At 43.6% G+C, this 20,735-nt stretch overlaps 1 protein-coding gene across 1 annotated transcript; it reads right to left on the reverse strand.

Annotated features, from left to right (window-relative positions):
- Positions 1-364: 364 nt before the first annotated feature.
- RBM22 (RNA binding motif protein 22) lies at positions 365-13,633 on the reverse strand. The gene is made up of 11 exons (XM_058720272.1): positions 13,474-13,633; positions 12,978-13,031; positions 11,992-12,021; positions 11,015-11,147; positions 9,677-9,777; positions 9,403-9,575; positions 7,914-8,114; positions 6,299-6,463; positions 5,448-5,536; positions 5,106-5,237; positions 365-4,263 (listed from the first exon to the last, which is right to left on the reverse strand). Exons 1-11 carry the CDS (start codon positions 13,525-13,527, stop codon positions 4,133-4,135), a joined length of 1,263 nt encoding a protein of 420 aa, XP_058576255.1. The 5' UTR covers positions 13,528-13,633; the 3' UTR covers positions 365-4,132.
- Between the last annotated feature and the right edge of the window lie 7,102 nt (positions 13,634-20,735).

Below are 20,735 nucleotides of genomic sequence, written 5' to 3' on the forward strand. Positions count from 1 at the left end.
TAGTTAATAAAAAGACACCCAGTAAGAATGGCCAAAATATTTGAACAGACACTTCACAAAAGAAGATATATAAACAACCAACAACTACTTAAAAAGGAAATGCAAACTGAAACCACAATGAAATACTACAATATGCCCATCAGAATGGCTAAAAGTCAAAAGACTTTTTATATGAAACTTTGGTGATGTTTTGGAGCAACTGGAACTCTTGTTGGTGGGAATGTAAAATGGTACTACCATCTTGGGAAAAGTTCCAACGGTTTCCTTTAAAACTAAATGGGCACCAGCATTGTGATCCAGGAAGTCCACTCTATTTATTTCAAGAGAAATAAAAACATATATTCACCAAGAAAAAAAAAAAGTGTACAAGGATATCCAAAGCAGCTTTAATTCATGATAGCAAAAAGTTGATAGGTAAGTGATGGTATAAATCATACAACGGAAGGTAAGTGATGGTATAATCATACAGTGGAATGCTACTCAACAATAAGAAGGAATTATACACATCCTGGATGACCCTCCAAAACATCATGTTGTTAAGAAGCCAAATACAAGGAGTTCACAATGCATGATTCCATTTATGTAAAGTTCTAAAATAAGTAAAACTAATTTATGGTGAAAAAAATCAGAACAGTAGTTGCCTCTGGAGATTGATGGAGCCAGGGTATTGACTAGGGAGAACAGGGGACATTTTTCTGGAATGATGGTAATATTCTACATCTTGACAGGGATTTGGGTCACATAGATGGATACAACGTCAAAATTCTTGAGTAGCATATTCAAGATATGTGCATTTCGATCTGTATAAATTTTACCTAGAAAATCTACAAATATTGAACTCAAGTTCATTATATAAATGCTTAAGTGCTTCAAGGTGAAGTATGCTGTTTTCAGTCTACTCTGAAATGCATAAAAAACAGATTGATGGAGGAATAGACAGGTATGTGTTGAAGCAAATATGGCCAAATGTTAATTGTAGATCTGGTTAGTAGATATGTGACTGCTCACTGTAAAATCCAACCTTTCTGTATGTTAGAAAATTTTTATAATAAAATGTTAGGGAGAATACAAAGACTTCAGGATCTCTGAGGAGGGTAGCTTCTTCTAATCTCAGAAAACCATTTCATCTCATATTAGTGTTTCTTGGAGGGTGGTCTTTGCCTCACCAACTTGTGTAGACCCAGTGCAGGAACTTAAATACTGAAGTTTAAGAACTCGTGTTCTATATCCCTATCCTGCAGGATTTCACTCCACACACAGAGCTTCAAATGCTACTTCATTGCCAACTCCCAAATCTTGGGGTCTTTCTTTAGCTCCAATTCCCTTTGGGCTGGGAAGTTCCATAGGTCTTCCAGTTAAACTTACCAACCCCCACATTGGACTCATTTTCCTACCCCTACATCCCAACCTCACTGTCCTCCCCTAACCATCATTCTCGGTCAGGAAAAGGCACCCTTCCACCCATCTGACTAACCCAGGGACCTGAGGGGGGGGGGGGGCGGGGGGTGTCATCCTTGACTCTTCTATTTCCATTTATTTCAGGTTACAGTGGTGGCTCGCTGACTTGTCTAAAACATCTGTCACATCACTCTTTGCCCCATGGGCAGTCACTGCCTTAATTTCGTTGTCATGATGCAGTGCCTTCTGAGCCTCCTCCGTGAGGGGAGCAGCCCAAAATACCACAGGCAACGAGAAGGGTTGGGAGGAGAGGCATTATGACCAGGAGACAGAGGTTAAGTAATGTGCCCAAGGGCACACAGCTGGGAGGTGCTGAAGTGAGGATCTGAATGCAGATCATCTGGCTCCAGAGTCTGTTTAAACCATCACTCGTTATCAACAAAAATGGGGTTTTTCTTTTTTTGTGGTGAGATTCAACTACAGCTCTGTTACTCGAGTAACACTAGCTGCTGTAACAGATAAATCCCCAGGTCTCAACACTTTACTGTAACAAAAATCCCCCCCATCATAACGCTCTCCTCCTCAAAGCAGTGATAAGGAACCCAGGCTCCTTCCATTGTGACTCTGCCATCTTCCTCCCTCCAGAGGAGGGATCCTCCTCCTGTGTCTTTAGCCAGATGGGAAAAGAATTCATGGGATTGGGTGAGATGTTTTTACAGACCTGGTCTGGGAATGGCAAAGGTTACTTTTCACCAAGTGCACCCCCAGCTGTGTGCCCTGGAGGAAAAGGAAACGGAGTTGGTTAAGTACCTAAGAGTTTTTGTCAAAAGCCAATCGCTCTTAATTCTGATTTACTCAAGAAAGACAGCATCGCTTCTACACTTCAACTTATGCTGGCATATTATGCTTTTCAAAAAAAAAATGTATCCACAGCCAGAGAGTGCAGAAAATTTAGAATCCCCTCCTTCTCGAAAAGAATATACAATTGGAGTCATATTTACATACATATATATGTACAGATATAAATAATCAAACTTGGCATTATTAAAACACTACACGTAATCCACATCTTATTCACAAATTGGCTAAAAATCTTTTACAGGTTCAAAAGTAGGCCCAAAACAGAAACAAACCCTACCCCAAACGGTGTCAAAATACTTGGAAGTACCCTCACCGATTCACATTTGGTATTATTAGAAATTAAATCAAATTTTCTAAGTCCTTCTAGATTAATTTTGAAATATTTAAAAAACAAAATTAAAAATAAAAAAAAGCAAGCAACCCAGAGGAAGCTCTCTAGAGGAAAAAACAATTTTCTCCAGAGAAGTTAAAAAAGGGTCCTATGGGCTATGTTCATCCCAGAAATACATAGTTTACCCAAGTGACATGGAATTGGCTTCAGGAAAAATAGACTTTTGGATAATTTTTGCTTGTTTCTCTTTAAAGTGACTTGGATAATATGGCAGTGACTTTTTAAAGCTACCATTTGTCAACCACCTCCCGGCAGCTCCGTGCCAAGTGCCTTCTGTGCATTCTCTTATTCCAACCTCACAACTAACCACAAGCACTTACGAAAAAGGCCTGGGCCGTTTTCCCATCCTAGAATGGATACAGAGATAAAAATCGGAACAGTCTAAAGCCAAAAACTTACATTTATACATAATTTGATTCTAACTGCCACTGACCTCAAGGTGAGCTACCAAAGGACAAAGCACAAAAATCTAGAAATAAGCCTATGACAACGTTTGGAAAATTGACCCGTTTTAATTTTTTAAAAACAAAAACACACAACACAACATCAAATTACTTTTGCCGTCTACAATTCAGTTATATCCAAACATTCTAAGACCAAACAGAGTCCTCTGCCCAGCAGCAGGGGAGTACGAGGAGAGAGACGCTGAAGACACACGAGGGTGAATGCTAGAGGACAGTCCCAGCTGCGGGCCACAGCCTTCCAGCCCGACGCACGCCGCCACTTTCACTTCACAGTTTGTTCACATGGCTTACGGGAAGCTCTTTAAAATCATTTCATCCCAGACGCCAGATTTCTTCAACAACACAGAGCTCCACATCGGTGTTTCCATCCGACTGATAGGACTAAAAAGCGGTTTTTGTTTTCATCTTGTTTTAGCAGGGCAGAGAAGTGAAACTAGCCGCCAGATGCCTTTAGTAATAAATGAGGAGAGGAGAGGTAAGGAAGGATCTGGGCTGTGCTGGGTGCTGGCTTCTACTTGTCTCCTTGAGAACGTGACTTCCGAAGTGTTACATCACACTCATGCCACTACAATGATTAGTACTAGTAATCTTTTCTCAGATGATAAAAAGGAAAAGTACCCAATGGACATAAAAATGGTCAAAAAGATCTTACCGCAGGTCAATTTTTCCCCCCCAAAAAAGATACAAAATGAATATATAATTGGGATGGTAACTCCGTTAGACATTCCAATTCACCCAGTCGCTTGTTCGCCATACAAGTAAGGAGAACAGGCATTGAGTTTTACTAGCAATGTTATAGTAGTAACCAGATGTGTTAATGGCAGCTTATTTGAGGTCCATCAATCCTTGGAACACGAGTAGGAAAGCATGGCTGTCGTTCTCCGACTGCCCACATCTGAACACATTCAGCTACCACGGAAACTACAAAGGAAGGAAAAAATATATTTATTCCAAGATTCATTTACTGGGATTTTTAAACGCCCTTTCTTCCGTAAAGCCCTGGCGTGCTGATAGTGTGCTAGGGACTGCTGTGTTTCCCAGCATGAGCTCCCATCCTCTGAGGGTCCTGAGAAGGATAGTGGATTGGTCCTGGAGCCCTCATGAAAGGAGGGGGTGGTCCCATTGGGTGGAACATGTGTGGCCCAAAACCTGCAGATGGGAGAGGACAAATTTGTTAGGCTTGCCGTTTCCTGGACAACCTTTCAAACCTGTGAATCTTTCTAAGGTCAAAACCACCCAGCCGTAAGTCAAATTGACAAGGGGCTTCAGAAAATGTCAGTTCACAGAGTTGCTTAGGCATGTCCACCTGTAGTACTTCCTCGGCTTTAGAAAGCTTTCCCCTCAGACCAGGTTAAAAGAAAACTCCACAGGACCCAAAGGGATCTGGTACTATGTCATCTGAGCCTTTGGTGCCTAACACGCCAAGCCTACCAGACAGGATGCAATCAGGATTTGGGAAGTGAGGAAGGAACCAGGCTGATGCCAGACTCTGTCACCACCAACCTCAATGCCTTATACTAGAATGGAAGGTGTTCAGAAACCAGGACTTTGTTACAGAGTATGGGAACTCTGCCACAGGAGAACCGGCTATTTGTGACTTACCTACACTGTTCAGATGGCCACTGACATTTCCTAGAGCAGCGCTACACAAAGTCCTGGTCCTGGAACTGCTTATTACTGCCCCCGCCACCCCAAGATAAAGTCAAATGTAACTTGAGCCAAACAGGGGACAAACTGATGAGAGATCACTATAATCCAGTAACTCCCATTCTGATCATACACACTCAGATCTTTAGAAAACTGGCAACCTTCTCCTCCTTGGCAGGCCAGGGAAAAAAACGAAAGATCAGGGATCCTAACAAATCAGGTTTACTTGCAGACCTCTATGGGGCAAACTCTAGCCACGATAATGAGGTGTGGAGACAGGACTCTCACAAAGATTTTCCTGGGCTAAATGAGACCTATTTACTAAGAAAGAAGATGGATGTTACCTGGGGGTGGGGGCGGGGCAATACCAGGGGGTGGCGGCAGGGCTATGTTCACCACGGCTGGAGGACCACTTGGGGGTAGGTTGAAGTAGTTGGCAGAGGCTTCTTCTTCGGCTGCAGGAGGAGGCGGAAGAGCTGGAGAAGAGAAAACAGCCAACAGTCAAAGGGAAGAAGACCGTGCAACGATGTTTCTACCTCCTTTAAGCCCGGGGCTCCTGGTGGGGGAAAAGAGTTGCTACAGTAGCCAGAGACCTGCCTGGGTCTCTCCCGACACTGAGGAACAGCAGGGCAGGGTGAGCATTTGAAGTCAGCAAGCTACCCAGTAGGCAGGAAGTTTGCACTCACCTCCTGGCAGTCCTGGAACGGGCTCTAGCTTGATCCCAGAGTCTGTGGTTCCATCCTTCTCTTTTTCTTTTCCTCTGGCTGCTTGGGACCTGGGCGACAGACAGACAGACAGACAGACACACACACACACACACACACAATGTCAGCACTCTGTCCCACCTTCTCTCACACCTCTGCTTCTTGTGTTTCCAAATAGAGTTCCTTTGCTCCTTGCCTCCTTTTCAGAGAATACTCTTTTCCCCTAAATGCCACTGTGCAGAGTAGACAGAAGCAAATGTTTTAAAGCCAGAAAGACCTGGATTCAAACTCTGCTGGAAATGCTGTTGAGGACAAGAAGCAGCGACCTATGTGTGTTTGGCGCAGTGCTTAATCAGCACACAGGAAGCACCCACAAGGGGCGCTCCTTCCTGGTTCCAAGCTGGAAACATGTTCTCCCTTTGAACCTTCAGGGTATTTCACTTGAGTCTCTCTTATGCAATCATCACTTTCAAACTTCAATTAGCTATTCTCCATGGACAACCAGCCCCTAGAGGGCAGAAACTAGGTCTAATGCATTTGTAAACTCTCAAATCCAATCTTTCTTGCCCTGACGTTATATTTGGCCTATAACAGCTGGTCACAAAAGGTAAGAACCTTCAAAGGAGTAGATTACAACGGCAAAGCCCTGAATAAATTTCCAAAGCAGGATCCTCCCAATGTCCACAGTGTTAGAGAAGTGTCAGAGAATGAAACATTGTTTTTAACGGTCCTATTGACTTAAACCCATTCACCAAAAGCATACTAGCCCCCAGATAATGAAACATTTCCTTGAAAATCTCAATAAAGACATCATAAAATAGCCCAATTCTCACCTTCCCCATTTCACGTTGAGTCTACGGCCATTGACAATCAACTTATTAAAGGACTTCTCCGCAGCCACCTCTGCAGCCTGCCTCGTGGCAAACTGGATGAACGCACACTGCTGTCTCTGTACGACGGTGATCGTCCGGATCTCCCCAAACTGGTAGAAGTGATTTCTGAAGGGATACAGGCAGGGAAACAGGAGAGTTAATGACACTCCCAGGAGGTTGCAGTGGATTATTCACTCTTGCACTCACTCACACACAAGGCAGGTGGCCCCCTGGTCATCTGCCTAACTACCTGCAGGTAATTCCCCCAGTACCCTGCCCTACTGTGGGTACTACTTACTGAGAAAGAGTATAAGAAAAATAGTGAGTAAATAAAGGTTTACAAACATCTCAGGGATTGTTCCATGGAGGAAAAGAGGCTCCAGTATCCAGGTTTCATAGGGACCCTAAACCCTCCATAAGGGGCTGGCAAACTCAGCCCCGCAGCTCATGAGCCAAGAACATTGTAAAAAGTTTGTTTTTTAATTAAAAAAAAAAAAAAAATTTCTTTAAATGTTTATTTATTATTGAAAGACAGAGAGAGACAGAACATGAGCAGGGGAGGGACAGAGAGAGAGAGAGAGACAGGGAGACACAGAATCCTAAGCAGGCTCCAGGCTCTGAGCTGTCAGCAGAGCCCGACGCAGGGCTCGAACTCACAAACTGTGAGATCATGACCTGAGCCGAAGTCAGACGCTTAACCGACTGAGCTACCCAGGTGCCCCGTTTTTTAATCTTTTTAAACATTTATTTTTGAGAGACAGAGAGACAGAGTGTGAGTGGGGGAGGGGCAGAGAGAGAGGGAGACACAGAATCCGAAGCAGGATCCAGGCTCCAAGCTGTCAGCACAGAGCCCAATGCGGGGCTCCAACTCATGAACCGCGAGATCATGACCTGAGCTAAAGTCAGACGTTTAACTGACTGAGCCACCCAGGCACCTCTAAAAAAGTTTTTTAAGGCTATGTAACAACAACAACAATGAAACAAAAGGGAGGAGCAGGGAAAGCGTCGGCCAGCAGTAGGGACTGTCTAGCTCACTTAGACCGGGTTTAATGGAGACAGGCTACCAAGGGCAGGTTATACACTTATAGGAGATAAGTGGGTAACTGGAAGGGGTAATTTCCATCACTATCTGTCTAGATGTCCCATTGGCCAAGCAAAATACAAGCCAAGAATAATATAAACATAGCAAACAGAAATCTCTTTAAAAAGCCAACAATTTAAACCATGAGAGTTTTATAACTGCCAAGGTCTCCCTCCTTGACATAATTAATCATTCTTGGATATGTGCCATATTTAAAAGACTCTATTTGGCTATTAGGTCAAATAGAATCTCGTGATTATTATCACGTGGAAGGATCAGGTAAGCACTATAAGCACTGCCGATGAACATTACTATTCTGGCAAGAGAAAGGACACGTTTATAAAAATTCTTGTTAGCGTGACTAATTAGCATAACTATAGAGAGGCTAAAGAAAAATGTACTTTGTACAGAATTATCCTGTTGCCTGTGTTTTTGCCCAAAAAAGTATTTCAGGGCAGTTAAAAGCAGAGAGCTCATAAAATTTTATCTACAAACCTTAGATCGGTCTCAGTAATGGTATCGCCCAGACCACCAACATACAGCGTGGTGATAGTCTTGTCCTCTGGGGGGTCCAGACGAGGCATTGTTGAAGCCCGCTTTAGAAGCTTATCTGCCACAGGGTCATTGATCCCATAATATCGGTCTTTAATGTTCTGATCAGCAAGGGGGTCATCCGGATCTGTTGGCTTCTCATGCCTATGGTTCAAGACAGAACAACACATGAAGGTAAAACAAAGGAAAAGAATTTACAGGTTATCACCCAATAGTAGCTACGTACATATACCCTGAAATGCCTTCTGAACTAGAAACCATGGCCATACCAAAACATAATTATCACAACAAAGCTAACACCAAAAGGATTTACTGTATCACACAAACACTTGCCAGCCTCCTAAAAGCCATTTAAATGACCATCTACGGTAACAGACTTTCCTTATAAAGAAATGCTTTTGGCACACTCTGCTTCAAAACAAAAAGTAATCAAAACATGGTTACCCTTCTCTAGGACAATGGTTCTTAACAAACCTGAAGTCCTGCATTCCACGGAGAGTCTCATTAAGGCTGTGGACCAGCCCCAGAAAAAAAGTATAGATAATTTTTTTTTTTTTTTTTGGTGGGTGTGTGGTTAACCAAGACCCAATCAAGAACTTCTGATCCAGACGCTTGGCGGTCTTGACTGAAACATACTCACATACCTGTTAGAGGTCTGGCCTTCATTTGATTTCAACTACACACTGAGACTTAAACCATGACATACTTCTCAGGCAGAAACTTTTAGAGTCAACATCGTATTATATGGCATAATAACTTAGTTTCCCAAGGCTTGGTTACGAGTTAAAGTCCCATTACAAGTAAAAACAACAATTTAATCAAGCTCTTCTAAATTTAATAGCCCTAAGAAATGAGATATATGACACTAATTGCATAAACTTGTTTAATTACATTTTTAAAATATGTATTAAAAAAAATTTTTTTAATGTTTATTTTTGAAGGAGGCAGAACGTGAGTGGGAGAGGGGCAGAGAGAGGGAGACACAGAATCCGAAGCAGACTCCAGGCTCTGAGATATCAGCACAGAGCCTGACATGGGGCTCGAACTCACAATCTGTGAGATCATGACCCAAGTGAAGTCAGTTGCCCAACCGAATGAGCCACCCAGGCGCCCCAAATTTTTTTAATATTTATTTTTGAGAGAGACAGAGAGAGCGTGTGCAAGCAGGGGAGGGGCAGAGAGAGAGAGGGAGACACAGAATCCAAAGCAGGCTCCAGGTTCTGAGCTGTCAGCACAGAGCTCGACATGGGGCTCAAACCCATGAACTGTGAGATCATGACCTGAGCCGAAGTCAGATGCTTAACCGACTGAACCACCCAGATGCCCCTAAACTTGTAGATTTTAAAGCAGAAATAGTTTAAGCTAGCATCTCCCATTTCTTAGATGACTAATTATCTAAAAGCAAATAATGAAAATGGAATTCAGCTCTTGCCTGTATGGACACTCCTCTCCTCTCTTACATTCTCCTTTTACCCAGAAGGAGCAAATGTGGGGTCGATTCCTTTTGTAGTAGGGTGTGGTCCGGGCTAGTTTGAGTAGCATGTCACTGGTGGATGTGGCTTTCCCCAACATGCCAACTGGCCGTGTTCCGTCAGAGTTGGAAATCTACAGAGGGACGACAAGTTCAAAAGATAAATTACACAGACTGTATCAATCCACTAGGATTCTACCAAATATAAAATCACATCAAGAAAGTGGCAGCACACCTCTCTCTCCATATTCTGTGTGTAGTATTCTTTGTTGACATCTGACTTTGGCATATCATCCTTAAAAGACAATCCTGCATCCCGAACCTGGATGGGCAGGCCTGGTACAAAGAAAAGGAGGAAAAAACCTCAAGATACATTTTAAAACAAATCCATATTGAACATGCACATAGAATACAACATCATTGTTCTCTCCTCCAGCTTTCTAGGTATCAGAGGCTTTATTATTTTTTTAATGTTTATTTATTTTGAGAGAGAGAGAGAGAGTGAGCGGGGAGGAGGAGTAGAGAGAGGGGAAAGGGAAAATCCCAACCTGATGCAGGGCTCAATCCCATGAACCATGAGACCATGACCTGAGCTGAAATTAAGAGTCCAATGCTCAACCAACTGAGCCACCCACACGTCCCCAGAGGCTTTATTTTTATTCAAAATCTTTATTACCATCAGGCCAAAACTACCTAAGAGCATTCTATGCAACTGTCGAAATTCCTAAGCTGTCATGATATTTGAAATGAAGGTTTTAGAAAATCTTTTAGATGACAAACTTTGGTTATGGTCAGATTTGACCTGTAATTAATGAAGTACCTAGCTTTTATTGGAACAGGATTTATTTAAATAAACATAAAAAGTGGGTTATTTTTAGGCTGGTGTTCTAGATCCTTGGGATAGTCATAGTCAGTAAGAGTCACTATATTCCAGAACCAGAACACTTCTTTTAACAAACATGTAAGTAAATAATATTAAACAATATATGACCAGGACTCTGATTAGCAGCTAACTTTCTTAACATACATAAACTTATATTTTCCCTTTTATTTTATTGTATAGTAGAAACTCTTATTGAAAAAGTACTTTTCTCATAAACAAAAAGTCACTTGTAGTTAAAAAAAAAAAAATCACTCCCAAATTACTTTTAAAATAGGAGCAGTTATAGCACATCAGTCCCCAAAACACAGAAATCTAAAGCACAATTAGCCTATGCTTCTGGTAGGGATTGTGGGAAAGAGCTTTAGATTTTGAAAGAAGCCCAAGGCAAAGAGATTATCTACCATAGGAACAATGCCTTTGCCTCACTTTGGCTACACAGATGTACAGAGAGGCTTGGGCCAGTCCTGATTAATTCCCAACTTTTCCTTAAGTTAAGTTCCTCCCCTTGTCCGGAAGGGCTCTAGGATGGCCTAGCACGATTCTCCTCTTCCTAGGAGAAGCAGAGCACAAAAGGCACTCCAAAGGGGGGTCAGAACTGGAGATGGGGTGAGAAGTAGAAAACAAAACGACTAATTTGTCATCTAGGGCACCTGCATCTGCATAGTTTTAGATCTGTTAGGGCAAACATACCATATTCTAGGTCCAAGAGGCAGGTCTGACAGACATTCTTCAATTTACTGCAGGTTTGGCACACTTCAGTCTTCTTGAAACGCATGCGGACACCGGGGCACCAGCGAAATACTGTGAATGGCCTGGCACAGATCTGGAAAACAAAATAAACAAAATAAGAGCCCTGATGCTGGTCTGGCCAATCAAGCTAGGGGATTTAATAACAACAGGGAATTTAAAGAAAGGATCCTTGACTCTAGGGTTTAGAAGAGATCTTAGCAATCATGTAGTCTAAACACCATCTGACATTTCGATTCCATTTAGCACACCCATCCCCAGGAGTTAAAAAATTAACACAGTACAGAAATGAAATACTCAAAAGTCAAAGTCCTCCCCACACTAGAGGTAACCACCATTAACATATGACCCTTAATCTTTTGGGGGGACACTGGGGAATGCCATATACTCCTTTAAGAATCTTATGACAGCTATGACCTTCCTCCTCTGCTAAAATCTTCACTTGGAAGCTCCTGGGTGGCTCAGTCGGTTAAGCATCTGACCTCGGCTCAGGTCATGATATCATAGTTCGTGAGTTTGAGCCCCATCTCAAGCTCTGTGCTGACAGCTCAGAGCCTGGAGTCCACTTCGGATTCTGTGTCTTCCTCTCTCTCTGCTCCTCCCCAGCTCGTGCTCTGTCTCTCAAATATAAATTAATGTCAAAAAAAAATTTAAATCCTCATGTGCACGGTCAGACAACAACACTCAGTATACCATCTCTGAGGGTTCAAAGCCCATTCACAGACGCCAGGTTAAGAACCTTTACATTAAAGGCCTCACTTTCTTACCTCTCACACTAAACAGTTAACAGTCAGTGAGTACATAAATGATACATGAAAGTCTGTGAAGCATTGACTTTTACTGGAGAAGCTCAAAGCCCAGCAAATTGAAAAGAAAAGGAAAATCAAATCAAATCATTACTCTTTAACAGACATGCTTACTTTGCATTCCTTCCCATACTTTTCTTTGGTCTGAAACAGAAAAAAACAAAAAACAGCAGGTTACAGAAAGAAAAAAACTAGATGTCTTCTCCTTCCCTAAATACAATCTAAGAAATGTGTCTGGAGATCCCCGGCATCCTAATGAGGTGTGTGTGTGTGGGGACCACCTCTTTTGGGGGGCGGGGGGGGGGGCGGGCAGGGGATGACAGAGATATATTCTAACTACCTGCTATGAATTATACTCTCTTAAGAATCTTATGGATCTAATACTGGGTAAATACGTATGTTTCCACTGCCACAACTCTTCCGCTCACTTCTGGCTCCCAAGTTCTCGCTGAAGAACTAAAATTCCTAATAGTGTCCACAGTCCCCAAATCATGGAGGACGTAGCTATGGCTAGCCCATTTTACAAAGTTTAGTCAGAGGTACCTACTATACCCTCCTGTGCAGACAGTCTGTATACAATCAAGATCTCGGAGATGGATCACAACACAGCCCTATTCTAATTATTAAATGTTAACTGCTGGTGATTTTACCCTTATTTATAAGGATGGGGTTACCTTACACTAAACAGATTACAAGGTGCAGTGGCCAAAAGGCACTGGATTAGGAATCAGGACACCGAGTTTCTCCTTCTTCCTTGCTAAGGTCCCTGGAGTCAGCCTATCTGAATTTATATCCAAGGTCTGCTCCTTGCTTGCCATACCAAAAAAACATAAACCGTATTTGCCTGGTTAATACACCTCACTCTTAGATAAATGCTCAACAAATATTAGCTGTTGTTATGACTCCTGGATCTCAGGAATGCCGCTGAGTTCCAAAGACAGAATAAGCATGACAGTCCTTTGCAAATAGTCCTGTGTTTTGGGTTAGTAAAGGAGCATCATTGCTTTGGATTGGCTAGGAGAAGCATTTCACGGACAGCGTGTAGGTAACACAACAATGACAGAACCTGAAGAACTCTCGTTTCACACGCGATTACTCACCATTCGAATATATGGGTTTTCTCCAAGACATGTCTGGCACAGAATGGGGAAGTCCTGGTGAAAGTGGGAAATCTGGTTGAAAGCCAGGCTCGGAAGACCCTGCCATCTCAGCCACACTCGTGGGGAAGGGGGAGGGAGGGGAGACAAGGAGCGAGGGTGGGGGACAGGGTAGGGCAGGAACCCGAGGTTCTGCACGGGCCCGGTCGCGGGAGGGGGCGCTGTCTGCACTTCCGGCAAGCGGCGGGAAAAAAAGACCAGCTCGAAATGAGAGGAGAGGGCAGGGGTGGGAAGGGGGCAGGTCCCGGACCCTGGCTAAGCCCCCTCCCTCCAAGCCCGAAGGTGGGCCGCCCTCCAGCCTCCCGCTTTGGCCGAGCTAGGCCGCAGCGCTGGCTCCTTCCCGGAATTCCTTCGGCCGATCCACAGCCACGGCCCTGCCCGCCCCAAAGAGGCCCGGCTTCGCCGCCTCTCTCCGTCCTCCTCCGGCAGGCATACTCACCGCATCCTCCCAGTTCTGCCTGTTGTAGGTGTTGGAACCCAGAGAAGTCGCCATCTTGAGAGCGTCTGGAGGCAGTGGCGGCTTCCGAGTTGGGAGAGAGGACCGCCACAATCCCGTCAGGCCCCGAGGCTGGTTCCCGGCCCGTTGACGTCTTATTTATGCGTCTTGGGCGCCCTTGGGGGCGGGCCTCGTGCGTCATGACGTAGCCCGGAATTTCTTCGCTTAACAATTGGGCGGCCTGGTGGGTTTCCCTGGTCCTTTCTTTGAGTTGGTCCGTGGTTAGGAAGAAGAGCCGAAGTACAATAGATTTATTTTAAAATTGAGCGAAGGAATAGAGGAACAAGCAAGGAATGAGGGGATGGCATTCAAACAGCGTTAGCTTCCGTGGAGCGTTTATTATGCCAAACGCTGGGCGAACGTCTTGACGTGCCAGTGTCTTATTTCTCACAATAAACTCTGTAAAGTTGCCTGTTTTAACAAGCAAAAACACAGAAGGTCTAAAGTTGAATTTCAGATATACAACAAACCATATTTTAGTATAAATATGTCCCAAATAGATTTATACTAAAATAATGACTCGTTTATCTGAAAGTCAAATTTAGCTGGATATCCTTATTGTATCTGGCAAACCACTACCCTCTAGGCAAGTGTGATTGTCCCTGTTTTATAGAAAAGGAGAGTGAGGCTTAGAGCGAGTAATTAACTTGCTTCTTCTGGTAGTGTAGCTAATAAATGGTGAAGCCACAAATCCAAAGACAATAGTAGTGTTTTCCCTCTTGAAACTTAAAGGGTCTTATGGATCAACACATGCATCGTTACATCGTTTTTTGAACAACTCATTACTGCACTGCCAATATTTTAGGAATTCAAGCATTCTGAACACTTACAGTGTATCATTAAAATACCTATTATGTTCAAATCACCACAGTTGGTTTTTTTTTTTTTTAATGTTTATTCATTTTTTGAGAGAGACACACACAGAGCACGAGCAGGGGTGGGGCAGAGAGGGAGAGGAGACACAGAATCCAAAGCAGGCTCCAGGCTCCAAGCTGTCAGCACAGAGCCCGACGCGGGGCTCGAACCCACAAGCTGTGAGATCATGACCTGAGCTGAAGTCAGATGCTTAGCCGACTGAGCCACCCAGGCGCCCCTAAGTTACCACAGTTTTTAAAAAATCAGGTTGAACTTATGTACAGTAAAAGTTTACCTTTTAGTTGTATAGTTGTATAGAATTTTTACATATATTCACATATGTACATATATTCACTACAAATATAGAATAGTTTCATCACTCCAAAAAGTTTCCTTGTGACCAAGTAAATTCCCCTCTCCCCACACGCAGTCCTGACAAGCACTGATCTGTTCTGTCCCTATAGTTTTGCTGTTTCCAGAAAATCATAAGTGGAGTCCTATTATAGCCTTTTGGGTCTGATTTCTTTTTCTTCCAATATAGTATTTGAGAGTCTTCCATATTGTTGCATGCATCAGCAATTTGTTCTTTTCATTGCTGAGATTCTTGGATGTACCGGGTGAGTTAAAAAAAATCCATATGCCAGTTGATGGTCATTTGAGTTGTTCCAGATTTCAGTGAATATAAATAAAGCCGTTATAAACATTCACATACATGTTATTGCATGGACATAGGTTTTCACTTGTAAATACCAAGGAGTGGGATTACTTGATCATATGGTAAGTGTATATTTTCCTGTAAGGCAAAGTGCTTGGATTTAGCTGAGCTTCTTTATGGTTTGTTATCTTTTTTTTTTTTTTTTTTAAGATTTAAAAACAATTTTTTTGTATAGAAAACTCTATGCCCAGCATGGGGCTCAAAACCACAACCCAGAGATCAAGAGTCGCGTGCTGTAACGACTGAACCAGCCAGGTGCCCCTATGGTTTGTTATCGTTTGCTGTTGGCAAATTCTTAGACATCATTTCTTTACTCTTCTGCCTAGTTTCTTCTCTATCCGGGACTCCAATTACACATATCAGGCCACGCGATACTGTCCCATAGCTCTTGAAAACTGTGGTGTTATTTCCTCCCTTTTTAGGAGGAGGCGGTTCAATATGGATAATTTCTGTTGACCGATCTCCAAGTTTCCTGATTATTTCCTTAGCTATGACAATTCTACTGATAAGCCTGTAAAAGATATTTCTCCTCTCTGATCCTGTTTTTTATTTCAATTTGTCTCTTACAGTTTCCACCTCTCTGCTGAAACATGTTCATACATATTATCCATATTTTCAACTACTTTTTTCAACATATCAATCAGAGTTTGAATCCTTGATAGTTCCAACATCTGGGTCATATCTGTATACGGTCTTATTGTCTTGTCTGTGAAAAATGAGTTGTTTCTTTCTTGCTTCTTTGTGTAACTCAATTTTTTTATTGAATGCCATTCATTGCTTATGTAGCAGTAGACTGAGGTAGATGCTGGGAAGTAGGCAGATCTGTCAGGCCACGTGTGTGGGGTTTGGTCAATCCAGTCAGAAATTGAACTGGGTCTGGGTTTTGTTGTTGCTATGGTTGCCTTCCATGCATTACAGATTTCGTATCCTCTAGCATTATTTTGTGCTTTAGGATGGGGTTGAAGAACTTTTCTCAAGTGTTCATATTTTATCCTTAGCGTTCAGCTGTCCTGCACACCCGAACCTTAGTGGTGAGTCTCTGTGGCCTTGCTTTTCCCCCAGCAGCTGTTATTAGTTCCTTGCTAGGTCGGTAGTTGGGAATTTGTTGGAGGTTCTTTGTTCCAGTTCAACTTCCGTCTTTAGTGGGTCCTTTGTGGCCAGGCCTCACGAGTGGTTTTTTTTCTTAACATTCCTGCCCCTGCTGTCTATGACAGCCAAACTGTGACTTGTGCCTGTAGTCGGCCTTGTCAGGGAGAGTTTCCTGCCCTTCCTGCAGTGGTAGAACTTTAATGGTATTGGTTGGTATAGATTTTTGGGGCTCAGGACTGAATCTTGTCCTCTGCCCCCAAGAGTAGAAGCTTTTTCTTACCGTGCCCCAGCAGCAGTGGGTCTTTACCTGTGCCCTGGGGAGACATGATTTTCTGTTCCTCCCCCAGTGGCCTTTTTCTCCTTATGAGGGAGGGGCCTGGGCAGGAGGAGGCAGGCTCTCAGGCCTTTCCTACAGAAGCAGCAGATCTCTTCTGCGGCCTCCAAACCAAGGAGGCCCTGTAGAGCTCCAGCACTCTCCCCTCCCTGCAGGTCTTTCTCATGAATACCTGGTGGAGATTCTGGAAAGAGCTTGTGAATGCATGCAAGCTCCCCGAGTGTCTTAGGCTCCCAGGGATTTTGTACTGTTTTGTTAGCCCAAATATGACCGTTCAAAAAATTCTTTAAGATTTTTGTTGATTTCCTCTTACCTGCTTATAATGGTCAACACTTCTTCCTCCCATGCTGTGCATGTCTGATCTCTCCTTGGAGGGGTCTGTCTCTCCCCGCTCCCCCCACCGCTCCCCGCCTTGAAATTCAAGCTATTTGGCTGCTCTGCCACATCAGTTCTCTGATAGATCCAGTAAAATTTATGACTTTCTCATCTATCCACCTTTTCTTTTTTGAGTGGGGGCGGGGGGTGACACTCTTTCCAGATACCCGTATCATGGGCAGAAGTGGAACTCCTGAGTGATTTCATTTCAAAATATAGTTTAAGAGGAAACTTTCTATCACTTCTGTAAATGGAAAATAGTATCACATATTTAGATGCAGCCTTAAAAACAAATACAATGAAAATGAAACAGGCTTTTTTTTAGTAAGTAGCTACTGTTGTCTGCCAGACTCTGAACTAGAAGCCTAGGTTTAAAAAAGAAGAGGAAGTGTTTAGATGTTACAAACATGAGTATTGATACTTTCTCCTTGATTTAACCAGAAGGATAGGGATAAAAACATGAGGAAAATATTTTTTCACTGGTTGATTCTCTATTAAATGTTACTTTTTTTTTTTTTTTTTAATATTTATTTATGAGAGAGACAGAGACAGTGTGAGCAGGGGAGGGGCAGAGAGAAAGGGAGACAATCCGGAGCAGCCTCCAGGCTCTGAGCAACCTGTCAGCACAGAGCCCGACACGGGGCTTGAACTCACAGACTGCGAGATCATGACCTGAGCCGAAGTCGGACGCCCAACCGAGCCACCCAGGCACCCCTAATGTTACTTTTTAAAAAATGTTTGCTTGGGGCGCCTGGGTGGCGCAGTCGGTTAAGCGTCCGACTTCAGCCAGGTCACGATCTCGCGGTCCGTGAGTTCGAGCCCCGCGTCAGGCTCTGGGCTGATGGCTCGGAGCCTGGAGCCTGTTTCCGATTCTGTGTCTCCCTCTCTCTCTGCCCCTCCCCCGGTCATGCTCTGTCTCTCTCTGTCCCAAAAATAAATAAAAAGCGTTGGAAAAAAAAATTTTTTTAAATAAAAATAAAAAATGTTTGCTTATTTTGAGAGAGAGAGAGGGAGAGAGAGTGTGCATGCAAGTGGGGGATGGGTAGAGAAAGAGGAGGAGACAGAATCCCAAGCAGGTTCTTCACTATCAGTGCAGAGCCCGATGTAGGGCTCGAACTCACAAACTGAGAGCATGACCTGAGCCAAAACCAAGAGTTGGACGCTTAACCGACTGAACCACCCAGGTGCCCCTAATGTTTGTTTTTTTTTTTTTTTTTTTTTTCTTAGCGTTTATTTATATTGAGAGAGAAAGAGAGGCAGAAAGACAGGGAGAGAGAGAGAATTATAAGCAGGCTCCATGCTGTCAGTGCAGAGCTCAACACAGGCTTGATCCCATGAACTATGAGAATGAGATCATGACCTGAGGCGAGAACAAGAGTCAGATGCTTAAGTGACCCACCCAGGCACCCCTAATGTTACTTTCATTTAATACTTAAAGTCATTATCTTGTGTGGGTGTCTCACACTGTGAAATATATTTTGCTGTAGATGTCCCTGACCACCAGAAAATGAGGATAAACAAAGTTAAGTATAGCAACTGAACAAGCGTCTCAGCTCTGATTGTTTTTAGTTTGATGAAATAAAGGAAAAACAGATGAGAAGGGGTCCAGAATTTGGCTCTGAAGGAGTCTACAATCCAGTAACTGAACTACACACATACAAAACCCCATAAAGAAGGAAGAGGTAAATGTTTTTAAGAGATACAGTGCTGTGGATCAAGGTCACATCTAGATGAGAGGAAGGGAGAGATGGGAGGAGAGAGCAGGGAAGTAATTCTAGAGAAGGCACACAGAGAAGGAAGAGTATTCTAGGTAGAGAAAACAACAGAACAAGAATGCTCAAGGCAAGCACAATATTTGGCTTATGACAAAAAAGAGGCATAGGTATATTAAAAAAAAAAAAGGCTAGAAGATCAACAGGTACATACATAAGGAAAAGGATAACATTAATAGAACAAACTAAGGTGCCTACTATCAGGTATTGTAGGCTCTGCAGATACAGCAATTAAAAAAAGACAGAATCCCTGCACTACAGAGCTTATGTTCTAGTGTCATGTGTCAGAAAATAAAGTATATCATTATGCTGGTGTTTAGTGCTATGCAAAAAAAAAAAAAAGCAAACAAGTAGCCAAGGGGACAGGAAATGTGCTTAGGGACGGCAGTTTTCCACCATTGAGTAGGGTGGTCAGGGAAAGCCTCACTAAGAAGGAAATATTTGAGCAAAGGCCTGATTGTGATGACGGTGTAAGTTATACAGATATCTGGGAGGAGTTTTCCAAGCAGATGGAACAGCCCATGCAAAGGCCCTGAGAAGACCCCTGATTGGGTGACTCAGCAACAGCAGAAACTGGCGTGGTTGGGGTGGAGGGAGCATGGGGAAGTAACGGATGAATTCAAGGAGGCAGTAGTGGGGTTTCACATCATATAGGTTCATGTCATGTAGGACCTCACAAGCCACTGTAAGGAGTTTGTATTTTTTTGTTCTACCAAGCTCAAAAGCTTGAGTTTGAAGTGGAAGAATGCCTTATTCACTCTGGCTGCTGTGTTGAACGTGGACTAACAGGTGGGGCCAGGGGCCAGGGTGGTTTCCAGACCCGTTTAGATGCTACTGCAATATCCTAGGGTTTTATAGAGCCTATGGTGATTTGGCCCAGGAGAGTTACGTTGGAGAGCATGTGACGTCACAGTTTGAAGACACAGCTGGTAGGATTTGCTGACTTACTGCATGTGGCATGTAGAGTCAAGGTTGATGCTAAGGTTTTTGCTGTGAGCAACTGAAAGGATACAGGTGCCATTTAGTTAGATGAATGCAGGAGGGGCAGACGTGGGGAGAGGAAATCCACTGTGATTTTGAACTTTCAGAGACTATTCTAGAGTTGGTATGTAAATTTAATAGGTAGAGTGAAAATGGTGACATCACTAAGAGTGAGCAGAGACAAAAGCATAAGGAATGAGACCTGGCACACTCCAAGCTTGGGACGACAGGAAAGGGCCAGCAAAGGATATGCAAGAAAAGTTGCCAGTAAGATGGAAGCAAAATCAGCTGTGTTCTGGAAACCAAGAGAAAACAGGTTTTCAAGAAGGGAGAGATCAGCTGCCAGATGCTAGTTTAGTGAGAGATTAAGTAGATAAGGACGGAGAATTAGCCATGTGGATTGTTAGAGAACTTGACAAGAGCAATTTTGGTGACATGCTGGGGTGGCAGCCTAGGTGGAATGGGCTCAGGTGAGTAGAGACGGAACTAAAAGTTTTTGAAGGAGTTCTGCTGAAAAGGGAGGAGAGAAATGGGGTGGCAGCTGAAGAGGGGCGTGAGGTCAGCTCCTAAGATAAGAGAGATCCTAGCACGTATATGGCAACGATGCAGGAGAGTGGAGGGGGCACTGCTGAAGGGGCGTCTGGGGACGGGTGAGAGGACGAGACTGACTGTGCCAGGTGGTGGGGCCAGCTTTAGACAGGGGCGCGAATGGGTCACCCACAGTCCTGGGGCGGGGGGAAGGCAGGGTCACAGAAGTCCAGGTGAAGGTGGAGTGGCGGCCACTTGTTGGGGGTGGGCCATTCTGGGCAGCTGCAAGTAAGCTTTGGGAGCAACGACGCAGGATAAAAGCTGAACATAACATTTATATCATGGTTCTGAGAAGACGTCGATAAGGAGCTCAGGCAACATCTACCTGTATGTTACAGGGAACTGACTTGACACGAGGTTTTAGCTTCGTTCATTGAAAGAAATGGAAGAGGGAGCAGGCCCCACCACCTCTCAGACTAACTCTCTTCAAGCCAGTCTTTGGACTCCGAGCCGTGCTATTCCAATCAGCCCTCAGGAAAGCAAACAAAAGACACGC

This window comes from Neofelis nebulosa, chromosome 1 (assembly GCF_028018385.1).
Source record: "Neofelis nebulosa isolate mNeoNeb1 chromosome 1, mNeoNeb1.pri, whole genome shotgun sequence".
Classification (NCBI taxonomy): Eukaryota; Metazoa; Chordata; class Mammalia; order Carnivora; family Felidae; genus Neofelis; species Neofelis nebulosa.